This window comes from Plecotus auritus, assembly GCF_963455305.1.
Source record: "Plecotus auritus genome assembly, chromosome: 2".
Lineage (NCBI taxonomy): Eukaryota > Metazoa > Chordata > Mammalia > Chiroptera > Vespertilionidae > Plecotus > Plecotus auritus.
In genome coordinates, this window is record NC_137771.1 from 66554104 (window position 1) to 66569527 (window position 15424).

The 15424-nt window shown below is 40.3% G+C and overlaps 2 protein-coding genes across 3 annotated transcripts in view; one reads left to right on the top strand and one right to left on the bottom strand.

Moving 5' to 3' along the window:
* ODF2L (outer dense fiber of sperm tails 2 like) overlaps window positions 1–15424 on the bottom strand; it is a 110762-nt gene that overhangs the window by 87200 nt on the left and 8138 nt on the right. The window lies entirely within an intron of this gene.
* Window positions 1–15424, top strand: part of CLCA2 (chloride channel accessory 2) — a gene marked incomplete at both ends in the record, with an annotated part of 53193 nt that overhangs the window by 18155 nt on the left and 19614 nt on the right. Inside the window, 3 exon segments of the mRNA XM_080655177.1 lie at window positions 2783–2891; window positions 3868–4027; window positions 6235–6462. Coding sequence (XP_080511303.1) covers window positions 2783–2891; window positions 3868–4027; window positions 6235–6462 — 497 coding nt within the window.

Sequence of the window (15424 nt, forward strand, 5' to 3'; positions counted from 1 at the left end):
TAGTATGAAAGATAAGGGGGATGTATGTGAGCAGCATTAGGAACACACCATGTTTTGGGCAGAAATGGAAGGATCCAACTTACAAAGGAGCAAATCCATAAGTATGGATTAAGGCAAGGTGATTGTGAGGAACAGTGAACTATCCTGGTGGAAAAAAAAACAGCCTGTGGTTGAATGTGTGTGGCTGGAGTTTGGGAGAGTAGTCAGGTTTGGAGACTGGCATTTAGTGGGTGAGATCTGAGGGAGAAACTATGGTGAGAAAAGATCAGCAGGTCAAGAACTAACCATCCCAGTCTTAATTTTTTGTTTTTTATTTTAACATATAGTATTTCCTTCCAATGATGCTACTATGATTACCCCCATTTAAATCTAAATAGATTCTGTTATCCTCTATATAGCTAGCAGGAGTTGGGGCAACACACTCTATAAAACACATTTTATAAGACACTTAAAACTTTGTAAGAGTTTTTTCTGGTAACTATGTGTTGCTGATAATCTCTGCATAAACATATAATTTTATCAGCACTTCTAAATTCCATGAGTAGGCACAAACTTTTCCTTAACATTTTCAGCTTACACTATTCCCCTCCCTTCCTTTGTCCCAAGGTAAAAAAAAAAAATGCACAATATGCCACAGCTTGAGTCAACTGAGCAAACACTTCCTGGGTTTCCATAACTTGAACAATTTTTTAAAAGTGCACTTTGAAAGGGGAGTTAAACTGGAAAGCATCATGGAGGGAGAAGTCAGTTTTGATCTGAATGTTGAAGAAAATGCAATATTTAGAGAGGTAGAGAAAAAGTTATAAAGGATTGCATGCTAAGGATAAGGGTTTCCATGAGCTAAGAGTTGCAAATAAATATAAATGTGAAGAATCAGGGATTTTAAAAAAAGAAAAGAAAAAGAACCATCTATGTTAAAGAGGAGGGTCTATGATTTCTTTGCTCCTTCCTCCCTCCCTGGCCCCAATGTTTTGTTCATGGTTCTGGATAGTAGAATTATTTCCAAGGAAAAAAAAGCAGGCATGTTTGGATAACACAGACTGAAGAATAAGAAAGGTTTATTTGCTTATTTGGTATCTTAGTCTGTCTGGGCTGCTATAACAGAATATCATAGACTGGGTGGCTTTTAAACAGCAGAAATTTATTTCTCACAGTTCTGGAGTCTGGAAGTCCAAGATCAAGGTACCAGCAGATTCAGTGTCTGCTGACACAGAATATACCCTTCCTGGTACATAAACAGCCATCTTCTCATTGTGTCCTCACCTGGCAGAAACAGGAAAGGAGCACTCTGGATTCTCTCTCTCTTATTTATTTACTAGTGGCCCAGTGCACGAAATTTGTGCACATTAAAAGGGGATTAATTAGAGAAAATATTTTAATATTGCTATTTGCCCCTTCTCTATAATAGAAGTGTCAGAGATGAAAGAAAATTAGTAAAATGTATATGAAAATCTTTCTCCTGTCAGAGTCTGGGGTGCACCACGGGATCCAGAGTCAAGTCCCCGCCCACCCACGTGCGCCTCAAAATCGTGCGAGACCCACACCCAGCCAGCCCCCCCTCATTAAACTAGATTCAGACCTGGCCAGTTCCACCCTTGTCAAGCCCCGCCAAGTGGGGGGCACAGCCTCAGGTCCCCTGGCCCGGTGCCGGGGCTGGGGGCACGGCCTGAGGTCCCCCAGCCCGGGCCGGGGTGAGGAGCGCACCTTGAGGTCCCCGGTCAAGCCCTGCCGGGTGGGGGACATGGCCTGAGATCCCCTGTCAAGCCCCGCTGGGTAGGGGTGTGGCCTGAGGTCCCCCAGCCTGGTGCCAGGGCAGGGGGCATGGCCTGAGGTCCCCCATCAAGCTCTGCCAGGTGGGGCACCCGGCCTGAGGTCCCCTGTCAAGCCCCACGGGGGTTGGGGGACATGCAGCTTCAGGTCTCTGCTGATTGCTCATTAAGGCTCGTCATAGGAACTCGGCCTCTGCTGTGGGTGCAGCCATCTTTGTGGCGGAGTGATGGTCAATTTGCATATTCCCTCTTCATTATATAGGATTCTTTTTGTTAATCCTCACCCATGGATATCTCTTGTATTGATTTTTTTTTTTTTTTTAGAGAGAGTGGAAGGGAGGGAGTGGGAGAAGAGAAAGAGAGAGAGAGAGAGAGAGAGAGAGAGAGAGAGAGAGAGAGAGAGAGACATTGATGTGAGAGAGTCATATCAACTGGTTGCCTCCCTCACATGCCCCAACTGATTCAGGGGATGGAATCTGCAATCCAGGTACATGCCCTTAACTGGGAATCAAACCCGTGAACCTTCTGTGTGCAGGCCAACACTCTAACCAAAAGGCCCCTACCTCCTAATACCATCTCACTGGGGATTAGGATTTCAACATCTGAATTTTGTGGGCATGTAAACGTTCAGTTCATTGCACTTAAATATGCTTCTTTTCTTTTCCCCAAATCCTGATGTTATAGGCCTATATGAAGCTAAATAGAAGCCTGTTAGGCAGCTTCATTGAGGAAATGAGAAGATGTAGGACTGCTCACTAGTTTCAAATAGATGTACAAGTAATCACCAGTTTGCATTTATGGGACTAGACATATGGGACTCTGCCTCTTTTATGATGGTAGGGTGTAAAGGAGAGGTGATGAAAATGGGGTGAGAAAGATGAAAGTGGAAGAGAGAATTGTACTTCAACCCTTTGGAATGAGTATATATAGTCAAGTACTGTTACATCTTCACTGATTAGCAAGTCTATTGCTGAGATTTTAGGAACTCAAAACAAAAGCTCTCTCATCCACAGGCAGAGTGTTTGTCCATGAATGGGCTCATCTCCGTTGGGGTGTGTTTGATGAATATAACAATGAAAAACCTTTCTACATAAATGGGCAAAATCAAATTAAAGTAACAAGGTTAGTAATTTTCTCATGCTAAAAATTCAGTTTATTTTTTTACTCTACAGTTAAGTTTATAATGGCAGCTAAAACTTAATTGACAATTTTCAGTTTTGTAATGTTATTACATTTTTAAAATGCTTACGTGACTCAAATATCCAAAAGTTATATTCTTAGATATCTCATGCCCACCATTGTCTTTACCCTGTGCTCTCTCATTCCCTCTAGATAACCATTTTTATTAGGTTCTTATTTTTTCAGGATTTCTCCAGAAGATTTTTTAAAAATGTGTATTTTCCTTCATTCTTTTTTTTTATAATTATGTAGTGTTTTATTATGTGGATGTAACATAATTTTTCAGTCACTCTCCTTTTTACAAGTGAATTGTTCCCAATCTTTTACTACCAACATTACTACAGGTGAAAGTGCTATATATGTGCCATTTCTCATGGACGCAGGCCGATCTGTATATCTATTAAATAATCCCCAAGAATTACTGACTCAAAAGGTACAACGAACTGTAATTTTGGTAGGTGTTGACTGATTCCTCTCCTAAAGGTTATATTGTTTTTCACTCCCTTCAACGATTTGAGATTACTTATTTAGGAAGGAATCCTTTTACATATCATCATTACGTGTCCATTCTCTTCTTCCTCCGATGTCCAATGGCAATGAGCTCAAAGGAGCCTTGACTCGGAATACTGCCTCTCATGCTCTTCTATTGACCTCCAAAAGTTCACATTGATTCCTGGTAACTTTTGCTTTGACCTTGCTTAGTTGGTAAAGCCCTTGGCAATACAAAACCTCTCATCAAGATCAAATTCTTTAAAATAAAGTGGAGTCCATTTCTAAATTGAACTTTAACAGAGTAGTTTTTAAAATATTTTATGTGTTTTTAGCAAGCTACAGTCTTTGCAACTCATTATTATATGAGCTAGTGAAGAGGAAATACAAGTATTTCTAAAATAGACCTAATTTTTCTTTCTATTTTCAGATGCTCATCTGACATCACAGGCATATTTGTGTGTGAAAAAGGCCCTTGCCCCCAAGAGAACTGTATTACTAGTAAGCTTTTCCAAGAAGGTTGCATGTTTTTATACAATAGCACGCAAAATGCAACAGCATCAATAATGTTCATGCAAAGTTTATCTTCTGTAAGTATGGCCTTGGAATAACAAACTTCTACAAGATCTCATCTCTTCCCAAGACAGATTGCTATGTTTTAAATATTTAAGCAAAAATATAAGATTCACTATTTTTTAGAGCTTGGGGGACCTTAGAGTTCATCTACTTTTTATTTTACAGGTTATAAAGTAACTGAGACCCCAAAGGTGATCACCAAAAATAGCTTCCTTAAGAAAAGTGATTATTTGCTTTCCAGAGAAGGTGTTTTAACAATGAGAGCCCTATAAGCCTAAAAATAAATTGCTCATATGGTGGTGTCCCTGTATCTTTTCACAGGAAAGTGAACTGGGTTAATGAGGGATATAACACAGGATCGCTGCTCTCATTTGAGGTAGCAATCCACTCTTATTTTAATTGCACTAATTCTCTTTTCATTGTTTTGCATAGTCTAGAACTTAAAAAGAAAATTCAGGTTCTACCAAGGGAAGTCAACTAACCCCTGGCTTCTTGTCATCATTACACACCAATTGGCATTACACTAGTGCCGTGGTCGGCAAACTGTGGCTCACGAGCCACATGCAGCTCTTTGGCCCCTTGAGTGTAGCTCTTCCACAAAATACCACGGCTTGGGTGAGTCTATTTTGAAGAAGTGGCGTTAGAAGAAGTTTAAGTTTAAAAAATTTGGCTCTCAAAAGAAATTTCAATCATTGTACTGTTGATATTTGGCTCTGTTGACTAATGAGTTTGCTGACCACTGGACTAGTGTATAAATCCAGAATACCATTTTAAAAATTATTTAAAAAGAGTACTCTGCCATGGGCATCCAATCCTTGCCTCCTTAGTCCAGTCCATTTTCTCTCTGAAGGAAGCAGCATGGAACAGTCAAGTTCTCACCAGAAGCCTGCTCTCAGAGCATGGAATCTCTCAGAAAGGAGATACAGGGTTCAGTGGCATCAGCCTTCCTGACCAGATGTATCTATCCATCTTCACAAAAACCTGAAGGTCAAGTCTGTGAGTCCTCTCTGCTCCACGGAGCTTAAAGCCCTGTGGGCATGTGTCTCTGTGAAGTTGTCTGTTCCCACAGCCGACCAATACTCCTTGGATTGACACACTGTTTTTTTAGATAACTTTTTTCTTCAGTCTGGTTTTAGTCAAGACTGAGTCATTCCTTAAATCTGAAGTGATATTTCTTAGTTTCTTGTCCAATCCATTATGTTTTTAATTTATAGCTTTAGTGTATGAAGCCAACCTAATTCCATGTATTTCACCCACATTGATGTGACTAGATATTCCATGTATTTCACCCACATTGATGTGACCAGATACTGTCCTTATGATCCTTTGGAAGACCAACTCCTTAATACCCAGTCAGATAAGCTTCACAATCATCTAACCACAGTCATGAAACAGAGAGTTAAAAACAAATAACAACAAAGAAAGTAGGTTCTACTCCTGTCTCCCCATTCCACTAAGAAACTTGTGTTCTTAAGCAGTCATTAACCCTCTGAAACTTCCGTTTCTTCTTCTATGAATTAGAACTGGGACTAAGAGATTCTTCTAGCTCTAAGTGCCCCTGGTTCCATTAACAGGAAGCAGCCATTCTTTGTAGGAATATAGCCATTGGGAATAGTTGGTAATACATTACCTTAAAATGCAAACCCTTTAAAAGGGTTGTTAACACAGGTCTAGTATTATTAAATGAATTCTACCTATATTTCCAAATAAGGAGAAAGATCAGGAAGTAGATTTAAGTTGATTTTCTCCTTATCCTGTTCTTACAGAGATCAATATTTGAACTAGGTCAATATATGTTGACTGATCAATAAAGGAGCAGTTGTCACTAAATATGATTTCAAGAAATAAGCTGACCAAGATCTCATCTCCAGGGGTGTTTTCTTTAACACAATATCATGCTAAGGAAGGTGGGAGATAGTTTTGTGTGTTTTTTTTAGATTAAGATATATATATGTGATCTGCTCTCTGTTATCCAAGTGCAAATAAACTATAACAGAGCTTGATCTCAGCACCACAGGGGTGCCAGTATTTCAAACAAAGGGTGGCAAAGGTTAGGTCTATTTGATGTCAGCTTTGAAGGAAAGAAGGACGTTGCTGTGGCACTTATTTCCCATGTTTCAGCTTGCCTTCCCTTTTACCTTTAGTTGCTTGAGCACGAGGTAAAGCTCTTCTAGCATGACAGAAGAGCTTCAGTCTCTCACAGTCTTTGCTCCTCTTCCAGGTGGTTGAATTCTGCAACGCAAGTACCCACAACCAAGAAGCTCCAAACCGACAGAACCAGATGTGCAGCCTCAGAAGTACGTGGGATGTAATCTCAGACTCCACTGACTTTCATCACAGCTCACCCATGAACGGGACTGAGCTTCCGCCTCCTCCCACCTTCTCCCTTGTCCAGGCGGGAGACAAAGTGGTCTGTTTAGTGCTGGATGTGTCCAGCAAGATGGCAGAGGTAACATTTTTGAACCACAATGGTTGTAAAACATCCATCATTTTTTTCTATCAGTTTTTAATTCTTTTTTTTTTTCCAAAGGCTAAGGGCAGAGGAGGGAGAGGCCAAAAGTTTAGAATAGTCATAGACATCATCTTTTCTTGGGGACAAGAGGAACAAATTCAGAATGTATCCCAGAAATTGAGATAATGTAGATAAATGAAATATATAGATAATTCCTAACCTTTATTTTTATTACTAATAGCAACATTTTCCAACCAAGACCTTTTCTAAAACTCTTACATGTAACGAAAGGCTCTGATCTGTCCACATTCCACTCACTAGTAAAGATCCTTGGTGGAGGCAAGAGACTGTGAATTGGCAGTGAACGTGCATATCCATTATGTGTACATTTTCCATGTCACTGTGGACAGAATACCGTATCTCAGTTGTCTGACTATATAGCAGCCCTCCAGAAACCCACTCTCTAAAGCGCCAAAACTCTCAGATACTGGCTTACGTCTTAGTCTCTGAAACCAAGCCTAAAACATCTACTCCCTACCCTTTTGCAAAAAAATGTCAATTGACCCCTGATCTATGCTCCTGAGGTAATTTCTGCTCTATTAAATATCTGTATGGGTCTGCCACACATCTCTTCCAACTGTGCATTCAGTGACATCACATGGACAGCTTGACATCAGCCTCAGTGGTAGTATTTACTCCACAGAAATTGTCAACTGCAACAAATCAGGGTTTTCCATTTTCTCTCTCTCCTTCTCTCTCTTCTCTCTCTTACACACACACACCAGAAAGCCAGTTTTTAAACATTTACCAGCACACCACTATCTACTTCATAGGGTTGTTGAGGTGAAATAAATGAAATAATATTAAATTTTTGGTTCATAATTGGTAGCTATTATTTTATTATAATATTTGTCCTAAGGGAGAGTTTGTCCTTTTTTATTGTCTGAATCAGTAGTCCTAGAAAATTTGCCTTTCCTGGCTGGTCTCTGAAATATTAGGAACACCACTAATACATTAAGCTTCAAGGTAATTTTGCAATCTTGCCTACCTGTAGTTTGACAAGGGCACAATCTTCTCAAATATGGTCTCAGGGTAATTTATATCAGCTATCTGCCTGTGTTACGTAAGCATGGATTTAGTGAAAGGGTAAGATAGTTGTACTTGAAAGAAGCAGATGAGAAATAAGCCTAAAGTAACAAACTCATGGGAAAGCCAGCTTCCCTTCCTTTTCCTGATAATACTGTCATTGATATTAATTTACTTACCATGCTGGCTTGGGAGATACAGAAATGACAGAATAGGGTCTCTGCTTTGAAATACAATGTAGTGAGGGAGCTGTGACACGTGGGAATAAATACAATTGAGTGTGAAGAAGCTCCACAGAGTTGTGAAGCAGCACCTAGTTCTGTAGAAGAAAGGGACTGAGGAAGACTTCACTGAGCAAGGGAACTTAGCGTTGAACCTTGAAGGATGTGAAAGTACCTGCTAGGTTGGGTGAAGTGAGGGAGGTGAGGGAGGAGGACATTCCAAGGTAGGGAAGAGTATGTGCAATGACTGAGAGGCGAAATTAGAAGGATTTGTTCAGGGAAGGGGAACCAACTGGTATGGTTATAACTGACATTGGGTGGCCCTGAGGAATTGGCTCTGAGGAACTGGCAGATAAGATGGAGATATGGTATGAATTTGAGAGAAACTGAAGACATCGAGTTGATAGGACATGGTCAAGGATGTGGGGGCTGGCTGGTAACAAGGGACAATAAAAGAGAGTTCCAGCTTGCTAGTTTAACTTGTTAGGAGTAGAGGCCATAATTGAGAATAATGAGATGATGACTGTGTGGTGAGCAAGGGCAAATTTACTAAGTGGTTACTATGTATCCATTTTGCAGATAGAAAACTGAAGCTAGCCGAAACCGGTTTGGCTCAGTGGATAGAGCGTCGGCCTGCGGACTGAAGGGTCCCAGGTTCGATTCCGGTCAAGGGCATGTACCTTGGTTGCGGGCACATCCCCAGTGGGAGGTGTGCAGGAGGCAGCTGATCGATGTTTCTCTCTCATCGATGTTTCTAGCTCTCTATCTCTCTCCTCTCTCTTCCTCTCTGTAAAAAATTAACAAAATATATTTAAAAAAAAAGAAAACTGAGACTTATAGTGTGGGGGGGAGAATAATGGCGGCGGAATAGACAGACGTGTTCCGAGCCTTGTCCCGGAGCAGAAAGAAAGAACAGCTGAGGGTCGCGCAAGGAGTGTTTGTTGGCTGGTTGGGAGACAGCTGAATTCCAGAAGGAGGTGGGGGACTGCTGAACGGGGTTCCCCTGACCTGGCAGCAAGAACTGCGGCTGGGTCCCCTCCCGGAGCTGCGGGCTTGGACGCGGAGTCTGCGCCATCTTGATCCGGAAAGTGGAGCTTATCTGAAGCCTGAGAATCCACAACGGCGGCACCCCAGGAACAGCTGCGAGCCCCAGAACAACGCTCCCCAACTGGCGCAAGCACACGGGTTCAGAGAAGCTCTACACTCCACCACGGAAAGGTCAGATTTCGCCTGGGATAAGGTGAGGTCTCTGGTCCCGGCGGGAGAGAGGAACGCGCGTTTTGCGGGAGCTGGAGGACCAGGGAAGTCTGTGCCTAGAAAAATCCGTGGCTGTAGGGGCTGGCGTGATCTGTGACTGTGGAAAGGGGTCCTCAGAGCTGCTAAGAGAAGGGCACTCTAAAAAGCAACCCATTTTGATCTGAAGTGCAGGGACACCCTAAGAATTTCAGGCAGTCCAGACTTACGCGCAGCCCGTGCGCTCCCTGGGTGCCTGGGCTCACTCGCAGTCCCGGAGTTCGCACACTTGGGCTTTTTCCTCTTCAAATCCTTGCTTCTGATTACTAAGCCCAATACATAGGATCACCCAGTTGGGGACACCCTGGGAGACTGCAGGGGAAGGTTGTTTTTCTGGAACCTGGGGATCGGAGCGGGGAGTGACCATCAGAGAGCCAGCTCTGAGGCAGACCACTCCCACAGGCCCGAGTGCCACAGGGAAAGAAGGCTCTAACACTCCCTAGAGAGGCCATAGATAGACCCGGAAGTCAATCCAGAAACACTGCCACCCAGGGGCTGAATCACAAATTGACTCTTGTGTAATCAAAAATAAAGGAATACGAGAAATTAAGACACACCGCCTGCTTAAAATCAGGACTGGCTTACAACACCGAAGAGCAGTGGATCGCAGGGAACTGCAATACTGTCTGGACTGAGAAACAGGCGTGCCAAACAGAAAAACAGAGGAAGTGAATGACCTTCACTACTCCACATTTTATTTTTACCTTTTATTTTTTTTATTTTTTTATTTTTTTTTAATTTTCATTTTTTGCATCTTTTAATCAAGAAACTTTTTTTTTCTTTTTTCATCACTTGATTTTGCCTTTTTAATGATTACATTTTTATTTTCAATCCGTATTATTACTACTGCTATTTTATCTTTTTTTTTTTTTTTTTTTTTTTTAAAGTGTCATTTTATTTTCTCTTCATTTTATTTTGGGATTAGGGTTCTACATTCTATTTTTTATCTTTCCTTTAGCATCGTTTTACTCTATCTCAACTCTACCTTTAGGCCATCACTCTCTTCCTAACCTCCCCCTTTTCAGTGTCCTGTTTGTCTTACCCTTTTACTGCTTTAGATTTTCCCTATTCTTTCTGTTTACCCCTTGTTAAAATTTCACCCTACTTACATATCTAATCTCCAATCCCCTGCTCCAAGTCCACATACACCTCTCCCTTCGCTGTCTGAGTTATCCATAAACTTGTCCTTATCTCTGTCCTTTTGTTGTTGTTTGCTTGAATGTAGATTATATCCAATTTTTATGCTTTTTTTGTGAGATTGTTTTGCTTATTCTTCTTTTGTTTATTCTTTTGTTTGTTTTGTGCTTCAGCTTAACCTTGCCTCACTCCATATTAGTTGGTGTTGTAGTTTGTACTAATCCCCAGGCACTTGTTGCTGGCATTTGCTGGGATTAGTGATTGTTCTATTGGAGTTTTATCCCCAATATATATATAGTCTGTTCCCCTTTCTCTCTTAGTCAATTTCTTGTCTCTTACTTTTTTTTTTTCTCTTTACTTTCCCTTTTCCCAATTTCATTTTCACACTCCTTTTTTCTTTTTTTCTTTCTTTCTTTCTTTTTTCCTCTTCTTCTTTCTCTCCTATCACCTAATTTGCCTTTCTCTGGTGGTCACCTTTATTGGAGTTTATTAATATCGTGAATACATTCCTGTTCAGTGCCTTGTGAGTTGTACCTGGTAGTGCTGTATTTTGTGCCTTTAAATCAACCCAGGAGAGAGAGAACTACATAACCAGACACCCAGAGAAGAGAGACCATGGGGAGACAAAGAAGCAGCCCGCATATGAAAGAAAAGCAGGCATCACCAGAAAAGGAAGTAAACGAAATGGAGGCAAGCAACCTTCCAGAAAAAGAATTCAGAGAAATGGTCATAAGGTGGCTGAAAAGAATGGAAGACAAATTCGACAATATGAGCAAGAACCAAGAGGAAATGAAGAAGAACCAAGAAGAAATGAAAAATGACATCGCTGCTGTAAAGAACTCAATAGAAAGCATCAAGAGTAGACTAGAAGAAGCAGAGGACCGCATCAGTGAGCTAGAAGACAAGATGGAAAAAAATACCCAAGAAAAGCAACTTCTAGAAAAAAAAATTAAAAGGCAGGAGGAGAGTCTAAGGGAACTTTGGGACAACACGAAACAAAACAACATCCGCATAATAGGGGTTCCAGAAGGAAAGGAAGCTGAGCAAGGAATAGAAAACCTCTTTGAAGAAATAATGACAGAAAATTTCCCAGATATAGGGAAGAAAAAACCCACACAAATCCAAGAAGCTCACAGAGTCCCAAGCAAAATGAACCCCAAAAGACCGACGCCAAGGCACATTATAATTAAATTGGCAAACACCAACGACAAAGTAAGAATCTTAAAAGCGGCAAGAGAGAGACAGAAAGTTACATACAAAGGAACCCCCATCAGACTAGCAACTGATTTCTCAACAGAAACTCATCAGGCCAGAAGGGAATGGAATGAAATATACAAAGTCATGCAAAGGAAGGGGCTGAATCCAAGAATACTGTACCCAGCAAGGCTGTCAATCAAAACTGAAGGTGAAATCAGGAGCTTCACAGACAAAAAAGGACTAAGGGAATTTATTACCACCAAACCAGCAATGCAAGAAATGCTAAAGGGTCTACTGTAAAAAAAAAAAAAAAAGAAAGAAAGAAAGAAAGAAAGAAAGAAACAGGAAGCGAAGAAGTAACACAGGTGTAAAGAATAGGAATGGCGACAAATAAGTACCTATCAATAATAACTTTAAATGTAAATGGATTAAATGCCCCAATCAAAAGACATAGGGTAACAGATTGGATAAGAAAACACGACCCATATATCTGCTGTCTACAAGAAACCCACCTCAGAAAAAAAGACGCACACAGACTGAGGGTGAAGGGATGGAAAAAGGTTTTCCAGGCAAATGGAACTGAAAAAAAAGCTGGGGTAGCAATACTTATTTCTGACAAATTAGATCTCAAACTGAAGGACATAACAAGAGATAAGGAAGGCCATTTCATAATACTAAAGGGAGCAATCCAACAAGAAGAAATAACTCTGGTAAACATATATGCACCCAATACAGGAGCACCCAAATACATAAAAAAACTCCTGGAGGATATCAAGGGAGACATTGACAGCAATACAATCATAGTAGGAGACTTTAATACCCCACTATCACCATTGGACAAATCCTCTAAACAAAACATCAGCAAAGAAACATCAATCCTAAATGACTCACTAGACCAGATGGAATTAATTGACATCTTCAGAACATTTCACCCCAAAGCCACAGAATATACATTCTTCTCAAGCGCACATGGGTCATTTTCAAAGATAGACCATATGTTGGGACATAGGCAAAGTCTCTTCAAATTCAAGAAGATAGAAATCATATCAAGCATCTTCTCAGACCACAGTGGCATAAAACTGGAAATCAACTACAATAAAAACAACCCAAAGAAATCAAACACATGGAGACTAAACAGCATGCTATTAAACCATGACTGGGTTACCAGAGAGATCAAAGAAGAAATAAAAAACATCATGGCAACAAATGACAATGAAAACACTACAATCCAAAATCTATGGGACACAGCGAAAGCAGTCTTGAGAGGGAAGTTCATAGCTCTACAAGCCTACTGCAAAAAACAAGAAACAGGGGTAATAAATTACCTAACCCAACAACTCAAAGAGTTAGAAAAAGAGCAACAAGAAAAGCCCAGTGTAAGCAGAAGGAAGGAAATAATAAAGATCAGAGCACAGATAAACGACATAGAGACCAAAGAAACAATACAAAAGATCAACAAAACCAAGAGCTGGTTCTTTGAAAGGATAAACAAGATTGATGAACCTCTAGCCAGGCTCACCAAGAAGCAAAGGGAGAGGACCCAAATAAACAAGATCAGAAATGAAAGAGGTGAAATAACAACAGATCCCGCCGAAATACAAAGGATTGTTAAAAAATACTACGAACAACTCTATTCCAACAAACTGGACAACCTGGAGGAAATGGACATATTCCTAGAAAAATATAACCTTCCAAAACTCAATCAGGAAGAATCTAAACAGCTCAACATGCCAGTAACTATGGAAGAAATTGAAGCAGTCATCAAAGAGCTTCCGGCAAACAAAAGCCCGGGGCCAGATGGCTTCACAGGAGAGTTCTACCAAACATTCAAGGAAGAACTAAAACCTATCCTCCTCAGACTATTCCAAAAAATTCAAGAGGAAGGAACACTTCCAAGCTCCTTCTATGAAGCCAGCATCACCCTAATACCAAAACCAGATAAAGACAACACAATGAAAGAGAATTACAGGCCAATATCCCTCATGAATGTAGATGCCAAAATCCTCAACAAAATTCTAGCAAATAGGATCCAGCAGTACATCAGAAAGATCATACACCATGACCAAGTAGGGTTTATCCCAGGAATGCAAGGATGGTTCAATATCCGCAAATCAATAAATGTGATACATCACATAAACAAATTGAGAGATAAAAATCACATAGTCATATCAATTGATGCAGAAAAAGCATTTGACAAAATCCAACACCCTTTCTTGATAAAAACTCTCAACAAGGTGGGAATAGAAGGATCATACCTCAACATCATAAAAGCTATATATGATAAACCCACAGCTAACATCATACTCAATGGGCAAAAACTAAAACCATTTCCCCTAAGAACAGGAACAAGACAGGGATGCCCACTCTCACCACTCCTGTTTGACATAGTACTGGAAGTATTAGCCACTGCAATTAGACAAGAAGAAGAAATAAAAGGCATCCAAATTGGAAAAGAAGAAGTAAAGCTGTCCTTATTTGCAGATGACATGATATTGTACATAAAAAACCCGAAAGACTCCATCAAAAAACTAACAGACTTAATAAATGAATTTGGCAATGTAGCAGGATACAAAATTAACACCAAGAAATCTATGGCATTTCTATACACCAACAATGAACTTACAGAAAGAGAGACTAAAAAAGCAATCCCATTTTCCATCGCACCAAAAAAATTAAGATACTTAGGAATAAACCTAACCAAGGAGGTAAAAGACCTATATGCGGAAAACTACAGGACACTGAAAAAAGAGATAGAGGAAGATGTAAACAGATGGAAGAACATACCATGTTCATGGATTGGTAGAATCAACATCATTAAAATGTCCATACTACCCAAAGCAATCTATAGATTCAATGGACTCCCCATTAAAATACCAACGGCGTATTTCACAGACCTAGAAAGAACTCTCCAAAAATTCATCTGGAATAAAAAAAGACCCCGAATAGCCACAGCAATCCTGAGAAAGAAGAATAAAGTAGGAGGGATCTCAATACCAGATTTCAAGCTGTATTACAAAGCCACTGTCATCAAAACAGCCTGGTACTGGCACAAGAACAGACATATAGATCAATGGAACAGAATAGAGAATCCAGATATCGACCCAAACCAATATGCGCACTTAATATTTGACAAAGGAGGCATGAGCATACAATGGAGTCAAGACAGTCTCTTTAATAAATGGTGTTGGGAAAATTGGACAGATACATGCAAAAAAATGAAACTAGATCACCAACTTACACCATACACAAAAATAAACTCAAAATGGGTACAGGACTTAAATATAAGACGGGAAACCATAAAAATACTAGAGGAATCCACAGGCAGCAAAATCTCAGACATTTGCCAAAAGAACTTTTTCAGTGATACTGCCCCTAGGGCAATGGAAGCCAAACAGAAAATAAACAAATGGGACTACATCAAAATAAAAAGCTTTTGCACAGCAAAAGAAACCATCAACAAAACAACAAGAAACCCCACTGTATGGGAGAACATATTTGCAAATGGTATCACTGATAAAGGTTTAATTTCCAACATCTACAGGCAGCTTATACAACTTAATAAAAGGAAGATAAATGATCCAATAAAAAAATGGGCAACGGACCTAAATAGAAACTTTTCGAAAGAAGACAGAAGGAAGGCCAAGAGACACATGAAAACATGCTCAAAGTCACTAATTATCCGAGAGATGCAAATCAAAACAACAATGCGATACCATCTCACACCTGTCAGAATGGCTATCATCAACAAATCAACAAACGACAAGTGTTGGCGAGGATGCGGAGAAAAAGGAACCCTCGTGCACTGCTGGTGGGAATGCAGACTGGTGCAGCCACTGTGGAGAACAGTATGGAGTTTCCTCAAAAAACTGAAAATGGAACTCCCATTTGACCCAGTAATCCCACTCCTAGGAATATATCCTAAGAAACCAGAAACACCAATCAGAAAGGATATATGCACCCCTATGTTCATAGCAGCACAATTTACAATAGCTAAGATTTGGAAACAGCCTAGGTGCCCATCAGCA